The following is a 19,206-nucleotide window of genomic DNA, read 5'->3' as shown; positions in this document are numbered from 1 at the left end:
GGGCCAGATGTGAGAAAACTACAGCATCCATTGTCTTGTATGTTTGGACGATCTTGATTAAGAGGTTGGCCATGATAAGAAACCAATGAAACAAAACAGTCACTCAAATCTATTTATTTATTACTCATTATCACCCACATTCTGGTAAAAACGTCTGAGTTAGTTTCAAGTTATACGGGGATGTGTGAGATGTACTCCTCAGCGGTAAGTGTCTTCATTTGCGCTAGCTAGTTTTCGCATGACGTCGAGTGGAAAGATGCTTCAGGAGGGTGGTCACGTGTGCTAGCAAGGCAGAAGTCCCGAGTTCGCGCCAGGTATGGGCCGAATCAGGAGGAATCGATTCTTGTTATGCAAGCAGCGTGACGTCCTTTACTCAGACATGGCAATTCATTCATACAAACAGATTGCATATGAAACTACAAATGGGTTCTCCCTTTAGTCCAGATACAACATTATTGTATTTCAGTGATCTTCCTTCTTTGGTTCAAAATAGACCAATACATAGGTGTTTCTGTGTGGACAAGCAGTATGAAACCTTCCATGAGCTGAAAGGAAGTGCTACTCCTCATATCATAAGACCTCTGAGTTCCATCCAATGTATATAAACCCTGGATTGCTGATACTATGTATTGGCCAATAAGAGCCTTTAAAGCAACTGGTCGGCCATATTGTCACTCCCCAGAAGGAGCAGTTTCCCAAACTCGGTCTTGGACCCCCCTGGGTAAAGCTTTTTAATTTGTTTGCCCTAGCACTGGACAGCTGATTCAAATAACCAACTCATCATCAAGCTTGGGTTTTTAATCAGCTGTGTAGTGACAGGGGAAGAAAAACAAAACCGAGTTTGAGAAACCCTGCTCCATAGGAATGAACGTAATTCTACAGTATTTCAATTAAATATTTCAAAGACACAATTACACATATTTAAGTATTTGCTGTTGTAGTGGGGACAGTAACATTAGTACTTTCAACAAGTTATACTTTAAGAAAGTATGTTTTTTATATATATTTGTATTTAAATGTTAATGTTTAGCTCACATCATACAATTTAATAGTATGCATTAAGGTGTCCGTAATAGAATAAATATGGCAAAAAATGAATGTAGACATTAATACATGCATTTCTATAACTTCCAAAATATTTTTTGCAAGGGTGGGGGAGTGACAAGATGGAGATATTACCCCTGTCAGTCATCTAGTGTATATATAAATATATATATATAAATCATAGGTTTCACCTTGTGAAATGTGCTCTTGAGAACAAGAACCAGTAGCATTAGAAGTGCCAAGTAACACGGCTCCTTGTGGCTACCTGAACCCAAACCCACATTTTACCATCAAGACGTAAATGTAGTTTTCATTTTTTCATTGTGGTTGTAAATGGTAGGGTTACTTCTTTTTAACTTCCTCTATGCTTTTGTTTAGGTCACCCTTTCTGGCCTAGTACCGTTGGGCCAGGGCAGCGGCAGACCAGAGAGTATTATGTATTATTATTTTACTCTCAGTCTTCCCTCTCATCAGGTATCCCAGTGTTTGCCACAGTCCTGGCAGCTGGCCTCTGTCATGTAGAGGTATGAGCTCATGGCCTCCCTCAGCCCTTTGCTCACCAGAGAGCCCTCTGAATCCACTCTGCCCTTACTGAAGATCAATGAGCTGGGAAGACAAGAGGCAGGCATAGGGAATGTGATATACCTACCACCAGTATATACATCATCTTACAATGTGAATTACAATGCAATTAATTGCATAGCTATAGCATGACATATCATATCATATTGACAAATAGTCAAATAAGTAGTGTGTAGGTCACTTGGGACACAAAATATGGTAGATGGAGGATTTAGGAATGTGCCCCACCTGTCTACGTCCTTCCAGTTGAGGGTGGGCCTCCTGATAGCTTTGGGGTATGGTCTAATCATAGTAGTATTGTTTGAGCCTTGGATGATGCAAGGCTCCCTCAGTAAACAGCACAACCCATCTGCTGACTCTGTGGATAGACATGTTTCCAAATGTTTAGAACATTCTCTACCCAAACAACACATTACAGTAGTACCTTACAGTCCACTCTCTTTGCATACCAGAGTAAGAACTGTGCTGTAATAATAATGCATCTGAGCCCGTCGATGGGCTTGTACCCACCAGAGTAGTGTTCCACCAATTGGCCCAGGGTGTAGAAGGTGAGGCTGGGGGAGATGTAGAACCAGCCATTTTGGAGGCGACGGATGCGGTAGTGTTTCACTGTGCCCATGTACGAGGAGTCGGTCCTCCCAAGGACCGAGAGCGAATAGGTGTCTGTGACCAAAAGTAACACAAGACTCTTGTCACGCCACAGCAATGAAACAGTGCACAAGTCCTAGCCTAGTTGTTGTGCTTATAGCAAACTTTTTTTTTTTAACTTGACATAACATTCAGTAAAATTAATTTAATTAAATGAGCCCTAAGCCATGAACATAGACTCACCTGTGTTTGTCTGACTCTGTCGTATCAGGAAAGCCCCTGTGTAATTGTGTGGCATCAACAGCAGCTCCTCTGCATTTAACCTGCTGATGCCATTATACTGCCACCTGATTAAAGATGGATGAGAAATATCAAATATTCACTATCAGAAGACAAATAAGATAGTACATTATATTTTTCACTCCTCTCCACCCTGCGAGGAAACTCCACTAGAACTACTGGTGCCATCATCCCCCACTGGGGGAGGAGTGACATAATTAGGACATTGATGATGTCATTCAGAGCGAGAGAACATCTACAGTATTGCTCTTTCAAATTGACGCATTCCAATTCCCACCCTCTAATGACATTCACTGATGTGTAAACAGCTGTGACAGTCAGAAGTAAAACTTGAGAATAAGTAGTAGGTATCTTACCTGTTTATTACTTTGGCAGTGTAGTGGCTGGGGATGTAACTCTCATTGCCTGTTGTTGTGGATCGCACCATCCAAAAATCCCCATCACTGCAAATAAAGAGGTCAGTCAGTGCATTCAACTAAACTATCACAAACTACTACATACAGTAGGGTCAGAAATGATTGACGTCATTGATAAAGATGACCAAAAAGGACTGTATAAAATAAATAAATACTGAGCTATATTGTATACTCCAAAAAGTTGGGAAATTATATTATTTTATACTAATACAATTGCTCTTGTTCAACAAGTAATACATCATTTTCTCAAAAAGGTAGGGTTAAAATGATTGACACCCCTGTTTTTAATACCTTTAGAGGATAACAGTACTGAGACTTTTTCTAAAATATTTTTATGAGCAGGACAACATATTGGGAGCAATTCTGAACCATTCCTCCATACAGAATCTTTCCAGATTCTTGATATCCTTAATCTGTGTTTATGGAATGCCCTCTTCAATTCAAATCTCTTCAATTCAAACCACGGGTTTTCAATGGGTTTCAAGTCCAGAGACTGAGATGGCCATTGCAAAATGTTGATTTTGTGGCCAATTAACAAATTCTTTGTGGATTGTCATGTATTTTCGGGGCTATTGTTTTGCTGGAAGACCCACTTTCAGTATCAGCCTCCTGGCAGATGCAACCAGGTTTCGGGCTAAAATGTACTGGGTAAAGTTCATGATGCCGTTGACCTTAACGAGGTCCCCAGGACCAGTGGAAGTGAAATAGCCTCATAACATTAAAGATCCACCACCATATTTCACAGTAGGTACGGGGCTATTTTCTGCTTATGCATTCTCATTTCAACACAAACAAACACCACTCTGAGCAATTGTATTATTCTAAAATAATATAATTTCAATTTTTTTGTTGCAAAAAATATCCATCCTTATTTGAATACTTTATTTGATGCAGTCATTTTTACTCATCTTTATCAAGGGTGTCAATCATTTCAGACACCCCTGTATATGTACAGCTCCATGCGTGTATGCCACTTACTCTGATAACACAGTGAGCCTCTCCCCCATGCGGATGCTGGATTCCAAGGGATCTTGGGAGGGGAAGTCATAAAGGGACACCACCATGGGCCTGTTATTGTCTAAAAAGGAAGAATGGTTTTAATAGTTGCAATCAGCAGTCATGCTGGTTGGTTGATGATTTCAAATTAGGTTAACAAAATTCAAGAATTCAGAAGACCTATGGAGGAAGCTGGGCGTTTAGTATTACCTGACATTGCAGGTTCAATTGGATTCTCAAGGGTTGGCATACTGGATCGAACTTTGACGGGGCAATTCCCCATGACCAGCTGTTCTCTAGCTACTGTATATGTCTGTATGGCTCTGTAGGCTGAGAGACAGAAAGAAGTGTAGTGTCATTTATCTTCTCTTGTTATATGTCAAGCTAAAACAAGATGACACAGGAAGAGAAATAACCACAACCAGAAACCATAATTTCCTCAACCTGAAGTTTCCATTAAAAAATATATACATATTCATTACTATCTAAACATGAACTCTGGAGAAATAAAAGAGTTGGGTGCACTTTACGATACACAGACCTTAGAACAGTATACTTACCAGTGGAATCAATTTGTAAGTCGCTCTGGATAAGAGCGTCTGCTAAATGACTTAAATGTAAATGTAAATGTAATGAATAACTTGTAATGAGTGTAAATGCAATACAAGGTGCTTCCATAGTGTGTTAGTGGGTTATAAACTAAAACTGAAAACTTGCTCACCTTATTGAAAGAGAAGACGTCTCACTCCTCTGCTCTGTTGCTCAAGGCAACTACTCCATTTACGCAGATGTGGCCAAAGGGTAGATAGAAACAAGACAGAGGCTCACTGGATGAGGACTGGTTTTTATGTCTCTAGTAGCTTTCTGTGACGCCAAAGGCTCTGACATCCTCCTGACACAAAGCAATGTGTGGGTGTGCGTATGGAGGGTTGACATTTGATATGTCAATAACATTTTATTTCTGCATAGGTGCACAAAAAACACAAGATCAATATTCTGCTTAAAATTACAAACAACTTTTTTTCCAGGATTGTTGCAATCAGCATGTATTTAGTATAGGCCTACTAAATACCGTGCCTTCAGAAAGTATTCAGAACCCTTGACTTTTTCCACATTAGGTTAGGTTACAGCCTTATTCTTTATTTTTTGTAAATTTTTTAATCCCTCATCAATCTACATACAATACCCCATGATGACAAAGCAAAAACAGCTTTTTAGACAATTGCAGACCACGTGTAACCACGCCAGCCCAGGACATACACATCCGGCTTCTTCACCTGCGGGATCGTCTGAGACCAGCCAGCCGATGAAACCGAGGAGTATTTCTGTCCATATTAAAGCCCTTTTTGTGTGGAAAAACTCATTCTGATTGGCTAGGCATGGCTCGCAAGTGGGCCTCTGCCCAGTCAAGTGAAATCCATAGATTAGGGCCTAATGAATTCATTTCAATTGACTGATATCCTTATATGAACTGTAACTCGGTAAAATCGTTGAAATTGTTGCGTTTATATTTTTGTTCAGTAGAAATGACATTTCTGTATTTAATTTTCAATAAATTTGCTAACTGTTTCACTTTGTCATTACGGAGTATTGTGTGTGGATTGGTGAGAAAAATAAATACATTTAATCCATTTTAAATTCAGGCTGTATCACAACAAAATGTGGAATAAATCAAATGGGAATTAAAACTTTCCATATAGACTGTTGGTCATCAGATAGGAGGAGAGGATCTGACTCACAAAGGATGATAATCTATTTTGCCTTGACCTATAGCCAACTGATTAAGACCTGATGCACTCAGATGGGACGTCTTGGTGAGATGCAGAAATCAGATGTACTATATGTTTGCACTCTCAGTGGTTAGCTGAAATGGAAAAGCAAACTTCACAGAACCTTATCTGAGCTAGGGCATAGCTGACCGTTCTACTTTATTTTTAGAGCAAGCTAAAAATAGCCTGCCCTCACCGTTTACATGCAGTTTGAGGTCAACTGATGTAAGAGTGAGAGAAAAAGCTCACATATGTGGTTGGAAACTATTGACCATATTCCTTTAAGTCTTCTGCCAAGACAAAGCTGAAAGGTGTCAACTAGTTTAGTCTGAAATGCAGAACATTGATTATTTTTCTCTAACTTTTGCAATTATTTGATAGATTTGCTGGCGTATGTGTTTGTGTGCGCAGTGGAAACACTTGAAGATATGACCACAAACCAAGGGCCCATTTTACATCTTCTAGCTTTATTTAGTAGTTTAGTAGTATAAATGAGTTGTATTGGCAGACCGTGATAAGCACCACTGGGCCCTGCAGTGAAGACTGAACATATTTCCACATTATAACAGGCTTGTTAAGTTGTTATTCATTGTGTATGTCTACTCAAGCGATGAGTGAATGGACTATAAAAACAAAAAATGTAAAACATAAAAAGACGACATCAATTACAAAATAATTTTTTTAAACACACAGATGAAAGGAGAAGTGATTGAATCTAGACAATCACATTTGGCCCACGGTTCTTTCCCATTGAATTTCTTTACATTTTTGCATATTCCTAAAAAGCAAATATAATGTTCTAGAACAACCAAAACACAGTGCATTCATTCTGTCATTTGGGCCAGTATAACCTGCCATATGGAAAACAACACAATGCAGAGAAATGTACAGGAAGTCATGAATCTTGTGTTTGCACCCAGCATGAGTGATCATTCTACGGTGTGAATGGAGTGACTCGGCAGAGCAGAGCAGTGCAGCAAGGTACAGTACAGGAAAACACACATCTACACTATGCCACACAATCAAAGGAGGCGTGTGTTCACAGTTCACAACATTAAAAAATATGTGTCTAAATGTGTGCAATGAATGAAGGTTTTAAGTGTAAATGTGTTCTAGATCATAGTATAAGAGAAGGAAGAGGAATGTGTGTTTGGACTACAGCGGATGTGAGAGATGGGACTCTTCAACCCCTCCTGTGCTGAGGAACCAATCCTATACACACAGACACATGGGGAATAAATAACAGATGTGAAAGGCAACAATCGGAACAAAGGAGGGACATACAGTAATTGAAACCGGGAGAACAAGTCTCCAGATTCACTTGCACAAGACACATGCATACATATGAAATGATGAGAAACAGTTGGGTGGGGGATCGTACCATCTAGACCCTTGGAGTATACAGTATATCTGATTCATCCTTTATTTTGTCCCCTCAGCTTGTGGCTCGAAGTTTGACATGTATACAGTATTATATTTCATCTTCATTTGTATATATTCTCATATTTATCACACAATTCATCACTGAACACCCTGGCATTGAGTAGCTTCGGAGCAGGGTAGGAGAGACTGGGAGACATAAGTTACTGGAGGAAGAGAGGGCCACCGGTGAGGGCGGCTACCCTATGTGGAGTGAGGGAGAGATGGGACGATTTAGCAGGAGACCTCCATGGTCTGGGGCCCAGGCTGGTTGTCCAGACCCCCAGTGGTGTTGGCTCTCTCCAGCAGGCTGTTGAGGTTGCGGCTGCGGATGCTGTCCATGGAGGTGATGCTGGAGGAGGAGGTGGTGCGGGATCGGACCAGACGACTCATTCCAGCCGTGGGCACTACGACACAACACAGGAGTGTTAACATGCCAGTCACAATGTAGAGCACTTCATGCAATGCAGGAAGCATTATGATGTGTTCCCTCTGTTAGGGAATCACATCAAGAAATCATACAGATACTGCAGACATTCACCATGCAGACAAATCTGAGGAAATAAAAGGGACCAATTTTTAAAAAAGACTTCAGTACCAGACACAACTACACTATGCAAGCCAAAGACTCTGACAAGCATGTCTTGTAAAAAAGGCAATACAATAATAGCATAAAGCACTGAAAGAAATTGATAAAGGCAAAAGGAAGCAAAACTAGCACCATGTGCAACAATAGTAAAAAATCTAACATAAGTTTCATGCTTAAAGGAGCCACATTACCACTTAAACAAATGTCAAAGTATGCAGACGGTTCTCCACTTAATTGAACAATACAGATGACCGAAATTACCAATAATATGACGTTAAATGGACTTTCTGAGCATACACTGACATTCATGAAATGTGTGTTAGGTTGAATGGAGGCTGGTATTTGGCCAACTGGTCTAAAACTGCTACTGCTTTAACACCTGGTACCTGATTCGTTGCTCAGGTGACTGAGAAGAATGTAGGGAACTGTTAGCATTGATGGAGTTGAGGAAAGGATTGAAAAAAGAAGAAAGGAGAACGTATTGGACGGGAATAAGGTTTATGAAGGTTGGTGTAATGAATAGAAGTCATTTTGAAGGAAAAGACAACTTCTGTGTACCAGAGAGACAACACCCCCCCCCCCCCCCAACAAAAAAAAAAACCCGATGTGTTCTTCCTGTCTGATTCTGGGGTAGGGCAGAGACAGAGATAGCCCAAACGAGACAAAGCAGAATTTTGGCCAATACTCAACGGGCCCTTACAGCAAAACAACAGCAACACTGTGACGAGAGTGTACCCTCATACATCTGTCAACGTGGTTTACAGGGTGCTGCACTGGGATCGTGACGAGAGTGTACCCTCATACATCTGTCAACGTGGTTTACAGGGTGCTGCACTGGGATCGTGACGAGAGAGTACCCTCATACATCGGTCAACGTGGTTTACAGGGTGCTGCACTGGGATCGTGACGAGAGTGTACCCTCATACATCTGTCAACGTGGTTCACACTTCATAATAGGAGGATATTCTTGCAGCCTCTCCAACAAAGTTGCTGTAATTTAAATGGTTTGAAGTAGCTAGTTACATCAACAACTGTGTCAACTGATCTGTCTTTTTAAATCAAGCCTAAAATGTGATACCATTTCTTTCAATGTGTGTCAGGTGATTTGAGCTATTTCACTACTTAGTTTTAGGATTATTAAGATGACTTACGAATTTATATTTGATATTATGTGCTTATTTCTGTGCATCTATGTCTCTGCAACGCTCTCGCTGTCGAAGAAAACAGACTTGGAACGTCAAACTATGCTGCTTCAAACTAACCTCGCTTCGCTGACGTTTCGGCCTCTGCGTGCAGTAGAACATATCTCATAGATGACTACGAGAAGAGGCTTTAATCAACTCTAATCTGACAGTGAAATGTCCTAATCTAATCATCAATCAAATGTTTTTATAAAGCCCTTTCACATCAGCAGATGTCACAAAATGCTTGTACAGAAACCCAGCCTACAACCCTAAACAGCAATACAGATGCAGAAGCACAGCGGCTAGGAAAAACTCCCTAGAAAAGGCGGGAACCTAGAAATAAACCTAGAGAGAAACCAGGCTCTGAGGGGTGGCCAGTCCTCTTCTGGCTGTGCCTCTGCAGGGAGTGACTCTGTGCTGCATGGCCTTCACCTCCACTCTACAATTCTCCTCTCACATAGTGACACCTGGGGCTGCATGCAACACTCCCACTGAGGAGGACTGGGGGAGGAAACAGAAGAGCCTCGTACCATATAAATGCTGTGCTGGTGAAAGGTGAGAGGTGAAAACAGAGAAGCCTTTGCTTTGTGTCACAGGAAGAGCTGCAATCTTAAACAATTTGGTTAGAAAACAAAAACACACAAGGCAAGAGAGTCTCTCCCACGCAGAATTGAACAGGAAGTCAATTGCTGTTCAGAACATCTTTGTTGCTCGTCATTCATGCTACAAGCACTGTTTCTCACCTACTAAGAACTGAGGCTAGTCAACACTGCAAAGATGAAAGAGGAAATGACGTTAGCTGTGAGGCGTGAGGAGCGGCCTCCTCCGTGACCAGTGTGACAAAAAGAGGGTCCTTTCAGACACAACTGGCTGCACTCCAAACCCAGGAGGGGGTCTGGCAAAGGCTCATGGGAAACCGTGATGAAAACAATACTCATTTCAGCAACAGTTGTTATTTTGCTCACGTCAACAGGAAATCCGTTCAGAACACATATGTTAACCACAAAGACGTACAACAGCTTGTTAGTGGATAATCAATACTCAAGAGTCAAATTCCAAGGTAAGCAAACAGTTACCAGTGGCCAGAGACAAGTGGCCAGAGACATTATTTATTTTTTAAGTATGCTAGAAAGGAATGGTTATTGAGATCACACATTTATAAAGAAAAGTAAGAGTTGTGTACTTACTATAACCCATACCCTGAACAAAGTACTTGAAGGCCTCTGCCAGTTTCCCAGGCTATTGAAGAGACGACAGTAAGTTAGTCATCAATGTAAATAAAAAATGACATAAAAAACACACACAAGGATATAATAACAGCATTTCAGAAGCTCAAACCTCACCTGCACAACCTGAGGCAAGCCTCCACAATCAGCCATCTACAGAGAGAGAGAGAACCTTTGAGTCACTACACATGCAATAGCTTAGCATAAACTTTTTATGCATGACACACACAGGATGTCCTGCTTCATTCACCTCACCTTAAACAGTGTAGTCTTCGTTGGATTTAACCTGGAATTGCACTCCACCTGAAACAAGGTTAAAGAGTGTTAGTGGACAAAACTTAATCACATAAAGGAACTGATTTTCAACATTTAGTTCCATCATCCTACTATATATACACACAAGCATGTAGAAGCGAACGATCCCATAGTCAGAAGCTAAACAACAACCACCTTTAACTAACTCACCACTGCCTCCACTGCAGGAGATGTGTCTCCAACCACCAACAGAGAAGGGCACCTGGAGGGGAAGAGTGTAGTTTCCATAAGCACTGTGAGTTACAACAGGTCCGCTTGAGCATACTGCTGAAAACACGTCAGTTCAAACTTTCAAACTCACGTCAGTGTGTTCACTGTCTCCTCATTCAGACCAATGACTGGCCTCTCGATTTCCAGATCCCGACGACTGTCATTGAAAAAAAAGAGAAAGAAAGGTTAAAGCCTCACTTAGTAAGTCAGTAGTAAAGTCAGCGAGTACCTTGGGCAGGAGTGGATCCCTGCCCCATCTCCACTCCTGCCTAACGTACCCGTTGTAGGATGCACAGAAGAGGGCCAGGTTGTCCTGATTGATGTCCTGGGCGATGTGAAGGCGGTAGGTCTGGATCAGCTCTTGGTTGTCTGTTAGCTCATCCTAGAGGAATACACAAGGCATCAGCATGGCTATGTGTGTGGATGGTATCATGACGTCATCTTCAATCACTTTTATATAAAAATGTTTCAAACCAGGTTAGTTTTTTGAATATTATCAAAGGTGAACGGAACTCAAAGATGGGCAGATGCCAACCCATCATACTCACAGTGCTGAAGTGGTGAGCCATCACTGTGTCCACGATGTTACTGGTCCATCCAGAGAGCTGAAGAGAAAAAAACAGGACAAGGTCTAAGTAATACATAGCTAGGACTGTGGCAGTCAAGACATTTTGTCAGACGGTTATTGTCATGCAAAAAAGTCTGCCGGTCTCACGGTAATGAACCGTTAATTAACATAAACATTTAGCATGTACTACCTGTACTACCTGTTCACCCACGACTGCATGGCTCCAACACCATCGTTAAGTTTTCTGACGACACAACAGTGGTAGGCCTGATCACCGACGATGATGAAACAGCTTATAGGGAGGAGGTCAGAGACCTGGCAGTGTGGTGCCAGGACAACAACTTCTCACTCAATGTGAGTAAGACAAAAGGAGATGATTGTGGACTACAGGAAAAGGCGGACCGAATAGGCATTAACATCGACGGGGCTGTAGTGGAGCGGGTCGAGTTTCAAGTTCCTTTGTGTCCACATCACCAACAAACTATCATGGTCCAAACATACCAAGACAGTTGTGAAGAGGGCACAATAACACCTTTCCCCCCTCAGGAGACTGAAAATATTTGGCATGTGTCCCCTGATCCTCAAAATGTTCTACAGCTGCACCATTGAGAGCATCCTGGCCGGTTGCATCACTGCCTGGTATGGCAACTGCTCAGCATCTGACCATAAGGCACTACAGAGGGTAGTGCGTACAGCCAAGTACATCACTGGGACCAAGCTTCCTGACATCCGGGACCTATATACTAGGCGGTGTCAAAAAATTGTTAAAGATCCAGTCACCCAAGTCATAGACTGTTCTCTCTGCCACTGCACGGCAAGTGTGGGACCAAAAGGCTCCTTAACAGCTTCTACCCCCAAGCCATATGACTGCTGAACAATTAATTAAATTGACCCCCCCCATTTGTTTTTTTACACTGCTGCTACTCGCTGTTTGTTATCTATGCGTAGTCACTTCGCCCCTACCTACGTGTACAAATTACATTTACATTTAATTTAAGTCATTTAGCAGACGCTCTTATCCAGAGCGACTTACAGTCTATTCGAAGCTGAGACAGCTTACAACCAATACCAAAAAACTACGTGTGCGCAACGTTGAACGTTTGCTGGGTATAAATGACGCTCAAAACTTTTAAAATTAAAGTGAGGCCCCAAAAACCGTGAAACCCAAAATTACCTCGACTAACCTGTACCCCCGCACATTGACTCGGTACCGGTACCCCCTGTATATAGCCTCGTTATTGTTATTGCGTTACTTTTAATAATTTTTGACTTCTTAACTCTTTCTTGAACTGCACTGTTGGTTAAGGGCTTGTAAGTAAGAATTTCACGGTAAGGTATACCTGTTGTATTTGGCGCAGGTGACAACTAAAGTTTGATTTGATTTAACTTTGTTACTGTACCCAAGAAAGCAAACGTAGCACTCACTTGTCATCATGAAGTGCTTTCAGAGGCTAGTTAAGGATCATATCAGCTCTACCTTACCTGACACCCTAGAGCTACTTCAAATTGCATACTGCCCCAATAGACCCAGAGACAATGCAATCGCCATCGCACTGCACATTGGCCAATTCCATCTGTACAAGAGGAATACCAATGTAAGAATGCTGTTCATTGAATACAGCTCAGCCCTCAACACCATAGTACCCTCCAAGCTCATCATTAAGCTTGAGGCCCTGGGTCTCAACCACGCCTTGTGCAATTGGGTCCTGGACTTTCTTTTCCCCTAAGACCCTCACAGACTTTTACAGATGCACAATTGAGAGCATCCTGTCAGGCTGTGCCCCGCAACCGCAGGGCTCTCCAGAGGGTGGTGCAGTCTGCACAACGCACCACCGGGGGCAAACTGTCTGCCCTCCAGGACACCTTCAGCACCCGATGTCACAGGAAGGCCAAAAAGATCCTCAAGGACAACAACCACCCGAGCCACTGCCTGTTCACCCCACTACCATAAAGAAAGGCAAGGAAAACAGCTTCTATCTCAAGGCCATCAGACTGTTAAATAGCCATCACTAGCTGGCTACCACCCGGTTACTAAACTCTGCACCTTAGAGGCTGCTGCTCCATATACGTAGACATGGAATCACTGGTTACTTTAATAATGGAACACTAGTCACTTTAATCATTTTTACATACTGCTTTACTAATTTCATATGTATATACTGTATTATATTCTACTGCATTTTAGTCAATGCCACTCCGACATTGCTCGTCCTAATATTTAAACATTTCTTAATTTCATTCTTTTACTTTAGTTTTGTGTGTATTGTTGTGCATTTTTTAGATACTACTGCACTGTTAGAGCTAGGAATACAAGCATTTGACTCCACCCTGCTAAATATGTGTATTTGATTTGATTTGATGCCATATCATATATTTGTATGATTTTATAGTAAGAAGTATATAATTTAACTTAAATAGAAAGGATATTTTTCCCATTCTAGACCGAAGTTGCTTTGTTGAGCGCAAAAGTGATAATTTGAAACAGGCCCTATATGCTAGATTTAGAGCTATGTGGCAACTTTAGCTGTGAATGATACAAACCTTAGAATGTCTTAGAAATCAAAACATGTATGGGGTGTATGATGCGACTATAGACTATTGATGATTTGAGAAAGCTTGCTCTCTGTTCCTTGCCTCAGGCTACACAGCTGTTCTCCCATCAAGTGATCATAATTTTACCCATCACAAAATGTGTAATCTGTATGCACTCGAATAGCGAATGAAGGCTGTGCGCTTTCCCGGAGGTCTGTTTTCAATGATTCCGGATAGGCTACTTCTATTTTATAGCGGAGCTGTGCTTAATATGAGCAGCTGAGAAACAAATATACTTATTTCACTCCACGCATCAACTATTGTTTGAGAAGAATGCTCTCACTGCGCGACAGGTGATATTCCGCCTAAACTCTGAATGCCATGGGCTCTCCAACCCTGTTCCTGCACCTACCAAGTGCTTAATTTCAGAAACCAAGTGAAATCTGTTATGGAAAATCAACAATAACATGTTTTCGCAACGAAACATATTTCACCCAAAAAATTTATGAAAAAAGAAATCCCTATTACTAGGCTATTCAAAATCAAATACAAATTCACTATAATTGTAGACTAACTGTTAGCCGCCCTGCACAAATCAACGAACCAACAGGATCGACTAGGGATATACGTTCTCTCCCAGACTAGTGTATAGAGATTTTGGAGCTTAGCATAAGGTAACCAGTCCATCCAGTATGAATAATAATACAGTCTACACTCAAAGGCGATTACTCAAATTTGTTTAATTTTGGAGTAGAGGCGAGAGCATTTATGTTTTTCTGCCATGGGTAATATGTGATACGCTATGTATTGTATAATGGCACAATCATCATTTTTATTACATTTATTTATTTTTTCAGGCTTGGGCTCATTAGCCTATGAGTATGCATAAGCTTTACTATTTGAAGGAATCACCTTAGAAAGCACCGTCAATTTAGTTGCATAAGGCTTTGAAACAACATCCACAACAACCATGTTTTCCACTTAGTTTCAACCTGCCGTTGAACTTCTTTCTTCAAATTGATCAGTAAGGTGAGTTTTAAAAGCATGATACTGTTTTGATGATAAGTGGCTGATGTGATTTTCAACCTGATGGTCGTTAGCGAGTTGTGTACTACCAAAACATGTCCACAGTGCATAAAAGGAGATTATCTCGAGAGAACTGGGGGGCTCTCGAGTGGCACTGCGGTCTAAGGCACTGCATCTCATTGCTAGAGGCGTCACTAAAGACCCTGGTTCGATCCCCGGCTGTATCACAACTGGCTTGGGAGTCCCAGCTCGGGAGTCCCATCGGGTGGCGCACAATTGGCCCAGCGTCGTCCGGGTTAGGGGAGAGTTTGGCCGGGGTAGGCAGTCATTGTAAAATAATAATTTATTCTTAACTGACTTGCCTAGTTAAATAAAGGTTAAATGAATATAAGTGTATATATTTTTTTTTAAACGGTCACATGGAATTTGACTGTCGTCATGACTCATGACTGCCGGTGTGACGGTAATATGGTCACTTCTAGGAGATCAAATGATCTATGTCTTGGTCTGTAAATACGGGTGATCGGTTTGAGGACTACTGACCTTGGAGGCAGCCCAGTCGATCCATCCCTCGGCACACGGATCCACGTTGATCAGAACCAGGCCCTCTACCAGAGTAGGGTTGTTCAGCTGCAGGCGAGAGGAACAACATATCAGCCCCCCAACACGAGGTGAAGCAGCACAGCATCATTCCAGTCTTCATACTTAGTATAGTAAGAAAGGAATGAAGATGATGATGAACATCTCAGGGAGATGTGGTGATTGGCATTAAAATGCATTCAGAATGCTACAAACATTTGTCATTTTCAAGAAAGGCCAGATGTATCAACAGAGGCGGCTGAGATGCTGGTTACCCGAAACTACATGTTAACATCAAATGCAACGACAGTTGTTACCAATCTACCTACCTGGTTTCCATTTCACTCCAACCCCTAATTGGTGGAATTTGAAAATAAATGTTGAGCAGACCCCCAGAGAAACATCAAACACTGTGATTCCTAAATCCTCCAGACTATATATATATATTACTCACTCACTCACTCACTCATTGGATGAGAGAGCTGTTGTCAAGTGTTAAGTAGACTTACTGCAAACCGGGATAGGATGTAGGCTCCTGCTCCCACGCCAATCCCAATCACACTGTTCACCCTGTGGACATCAGGAAATACATCACACTCAGCAACACCAACTTCCACTGGTTTATCCATCACAACCTGAACAAGCCAAGTGATCAATGTCCATGTCACTCACTTGAGCTGAGTCATAACCGAGGGCAGCATCTCAGACAGTTCGTCCATGGTCGGGTACTGGTACCCGGTGGGGAAGGGTGCTGCCGCCTCCTGCTGTCCGGGGGCGTCCACGTGGACCACAGCAAAGTGCTGCGTGATCTCTTGCATGTCCTCAAAGTTAAACAGCGTGTTGAAGCATGACTTATCTGCACAGAGAGGGGACCAAAAGGATAGTAATGCAAACCCATTCATTAGATATGAAGAATTAGAAACTGGGTGGTTCGAGCCCTGAATGCTGATTGGCTGATAGTCGTGGTACATCAGACCATATACCATGGGTACGACAAAACATTTACTTTTACATCTTTAATTACGTTGGTAAACAGTTTATAATAGCAATAAGGCACCTCTGGGGTTTGTGATATTTGCCAATATACCACGGCTAAGGGCTGTGTTCAGGCATTCCCTGATGCGTCATGCCTAAGAACAGCTCTTAGCCATGGTATATTGGCCATATACCACACCCCCACGTGCCTTATTGCTTAAGTAAACCTAGAAATAAGATACACAAGAATGGCACAAACCTATCATACATGAAACACAGATCCATGGCATAAACTTACAAGTAATACTTATAGAAGATATGTTACATGTTTCTAAACACACTGTCTTAGATAATAGTATTACGGTTAATCTGCACACTCACGATTGAGGCCGATGTCATGGTAGGTGAGGATTACTGGCCGGTTGCCCTTGGGAACGCCCCTCATGGTCACATGGAGCACGCCATGCTGAGTCTCAATATCATGCTCCTGCAGCCAATCAGAGAGGAAAACAGACAGGTCAAGGCGTTGGTAGACAGATCTGAACAGTACGGAGGTAGTGAGGGACCCACCGACACATGTAGGGGCCAGACTGACATATGCCCAATTCCAAACGGACTCCTAGGCCCTTGAGGTCGAGGACATTTTCACCGTATTGTTTTTTTCTTATCTAATCTTTTTCAATCTACACCAAGTGCCCCAGGGTCTGTGTAGGGGATCTGGAGTGGCTTGGATGTGGACATTTATGAATTCATATCCTAATTACAGCTTACTACATCATTCCTCAGATATGAGAATGACATAAAAAGACAAAACAAATTGACAATCCAATACTGAGTGAGTCCTTATGATTGAATGCATACAGACTATACAGCTTCCTGTCTCCTTTCCAGAGCCCTCCGATGGGACGAGGAGGAGCAGAGTGTGCGCACTGGGCAGAGGATCAGATGGTTCTCTTGGAGATTGATTTTAAAATGCACTCCACCCCAAAGTATTACTGTGCAAAAATCCAGAGTCATCGCCTCCATTGAAAGCTGCCACTGAAGGGAGGACTAGCCCTCTTCTATTCAAATTCAGACTCAAACTGCCTTCATTTTTCTCCATGCCTCTCTCTGCACTAAATAGCTTCCTTTCTTAACAAGAGACTGAACCCTAAAATTACACAGAGACAGAGACTAGAGCCATCTATAAAATGCTGAATGATTTTTTAGGATTCCAAGTCTGTGCATTAAGGTTTTCAGTGTAACCGAGTCAGATAATAATCTGGTTGACCAGGGCAAATTAGGCCCAAAAATATGACAGCAATAAACTGCCATCTTTCTGAGCTTCATCACATATCATGACTTGAAACAGGAAGTGATGCAATACACCAAGGACATAACAGCGTCATTCCCTGGGGTGCCTCCACACTTTCTAAAGACCGATCCTGTACCTCTCTAAATTTGTGACAGCAGTATCTGTTGACGTCACACACACACCATACAAGGACGGCCTGACTTGGGACTGGGTATCTGAGCATGTTAGTGTATGAGTGTAGGTGAGTGTGTATAGGAGCATGAGGTCGTGGTGGTCACAGAGCGCGCCTAGTCTCAAGGCGCACTGGTCATGCAATAATTAAGAGAGAGAGCGAAAGGAGCCTCCTCTGCTCAGAGGCAGGGCTGGGAACACTGCAGCAGGAACCATTTGAACATTTAAGAAATGAGAATGGTGGAATTCAAAGTTCCTCTGGAGGAAGTGAAGGTTCAACCTACCGGTCAAGGACAGGGCAGCGGTATCCCTGTCGAAGATCTCAACCAAACATACCAGCCATTTTCAATGCTTTAAAATTCACTATCGTCAGATTAAGACTTCATGTAAATGCACGGAGGCAGGTACATGCATTAAATCAACAGCCAGGCGCCCAGAGTGGAGACAAAGACAAACACAGAACAGAAACATGGCGACACATGCAACAGAGATCAGTGGAAAAGGCTTTTCCTCAGGTTACTGTCTTTAGTATTATATGCTGTCCATATCAAAGTATTATGAAAAAGAAGAGGACCCTTTAAACCGCTCTGCATTCAAAGAACGTATTTGAAGCTCACAGAAATGACACGATGGTCAAAGGATGAAGGCAGCACGATCTGTTGTTATTAACAATGAAACACTCCCTTCTGTGTTGCTGCACGACCTGTTATTAACAATGAAACACTCCCTTCTGTGTTGCTGCACGATCTGTTGTTATTAACAATGAAACACTCCCTTCTGTGTTGCTGCACGATCGGTTGTTATTAACAATGAAACACTCCCTTCTGTGTTGCTGCACGATCTGTTGTTATTAACAATGAAACACTCCCTTCTGTGTTGCTGCACGATCGGTTGTTATTAACAATGAAACACTCCCTTCTGTGTTGCTGCACGATCTGTTGTTATTAACAATGAAACACTCCCTTCTGTGTTGCTGCACGATCTGTTGTTATTAACAATGAAACACTCCCTTCTGTGTTGCTGCACGATCCGTTGTTATTAACAATGAAACACTCCCTTCTGTGTTGCTGCACGACCCGTTGTTATTAACAATGAAACACTCCCTTCTGTGTTGCTGCACGACCCGTTGTTATTAACAATGAAACACTCCCTTCTGTGTTGCTGCAAAAGGAGAGTGTTTCAGGTTGAGAGAAGGACAGCAACAAGGACACCGTGAGTGAGATAAAAGCGATTGTTCAAATAATTGGAGCACAAACACACACACACAATCTGAGGCTGCTGACGGAGTGAGAAGAAGAAGAGGCAGAATGATAGAACAGAAGAGAGAAGATAAGTTGAGCATGAAGGAGCGATTAAAGATTGATAAAAGGGTGACAGAGGAGAGGAGACCCAATGATGAAAAACAAACACAAGGGAGTGGCTT

The 19,206-nt window shown here is 42.1% G+C and overlaps 2 protein-coding genes across 4 annotated transcripts in view; both read right to left on the bottom strand.

The window, feature by feature from the left end:
• Positions 1 to 104: 104 nt before the first annotated feature.
• LOC124020595 (src-like-adapter 2) lies at positions 105 to 5,108 on the bottom strand. Its single transcript, XM_046335838.1, has 8 exons — positions 4,648 to 5,108; positions 4,137 to 4,256; positions 3,909 to 4,008; positions 2,871 to 2,957; positions 2,458 to 2,561; positions 2,137 to 2,289; positions 1,855 to 1,984; positions 105 to 1,650 (listed from the first exon to the last, which is right to left on the bottom strand). Exons 2-8 carry the CDS (start codon positions 4,207 to 4,209, stop codon positions 1,515 to 1,517), a joined length of 783 nt encoding a protein of 260 aa, XP_046191794.1. The 5' UTR covers positions 4,210 to 4,256; positions 4,648 to 5,108; the 3' UTR covers positions 105 to 1,514.
• A 1,034-nt stretch (positions 5,109 to 6,142) lies between these two features.
• The window catches only part of LOC124031468 (protein NDRG3-like), a 55,490-nt gene continuing 42,426 nt past the window's right edge, over positions 6,143 to 19,206 (bottom strand). For 2 of the 3 annotated variants that reach the window (XM_046342730.1, XM_046342732.1), the window contains 13 exons: positions 16,700 to 16,805; positions 16,016 to 16,199; positions 15,853 to 15,913; positions 15,308 to 15,394; positions 11,187 to 11,243; positions 10,917 to 11,020; positions 10,730 to 10,795; positions 10,579 to 10,630; positions 10,369 to 10,416; positions 10,231 to 10,266; positions 10,075 to 10,126; positions 8,090 to 8,128; positions 6,143 to 7,521 (listed from right to left, as the gene is read on the bottom strand). In XM_046342730.1, coding sequence (XP_046198686.1) covers positions 7,349 to 7,521; positions 8,090 to 8,128; positions 10,075 to 10,126; positions 10,231 to 10,266; positions 10,369 to 10,416; positions 10,579 to 10,630; positions 10,730 to 10,795; positions 10,917 to 11,020; positions 11,187 to 11,243; positions 15,308 to 15,394; positions 15,853 to 15,913; positions 16,016 to 16,199; positions 16,700 to 16,805 — 1,065 coding nt within the window. In that variant the 3' untranslated portion in view covers positions 6,143 to 7,348. The remainder of the gene's footprint in view (positions 7,522 to 8,089; positions 8,129 to 10,074; positions 10,127 to 10,230; positions 10,267 to 10,368; positions 10,417 to 10,578; positions 10,631 to 10,729; positions 10,796 to 10,916; positions 11,021 to 11,186; positions 11,244 to 15,307; positions 15,395 to 15,852; positions 15,914 to 16,015; positions 16,200 to 16,699; positions 16,806 to 19,206) is intronic. The other variant, XM_046342731.1, reaches the window with a different exon arrangement.

Source organism: Oncorhynchus gorbuscha, linkage group LG03 (assembly GCF_021184085.1).
Source record: "Oncorhynchus gorbuscha isolate QuinsamMale2020 ecotype Even-year linkage group LG03, OgorEven_v1.0, whole genome shotgun sequence".
NCBI lineage: Eukaryota > Metazoa > Chordata > Actinopteri > Salmoniformes > Salmonidae > Oncorhynchus > Oncorhynchus gorbuscha.
This window is presented reverse-complemented; position numbering and strand designations above follow the sequence as displayed.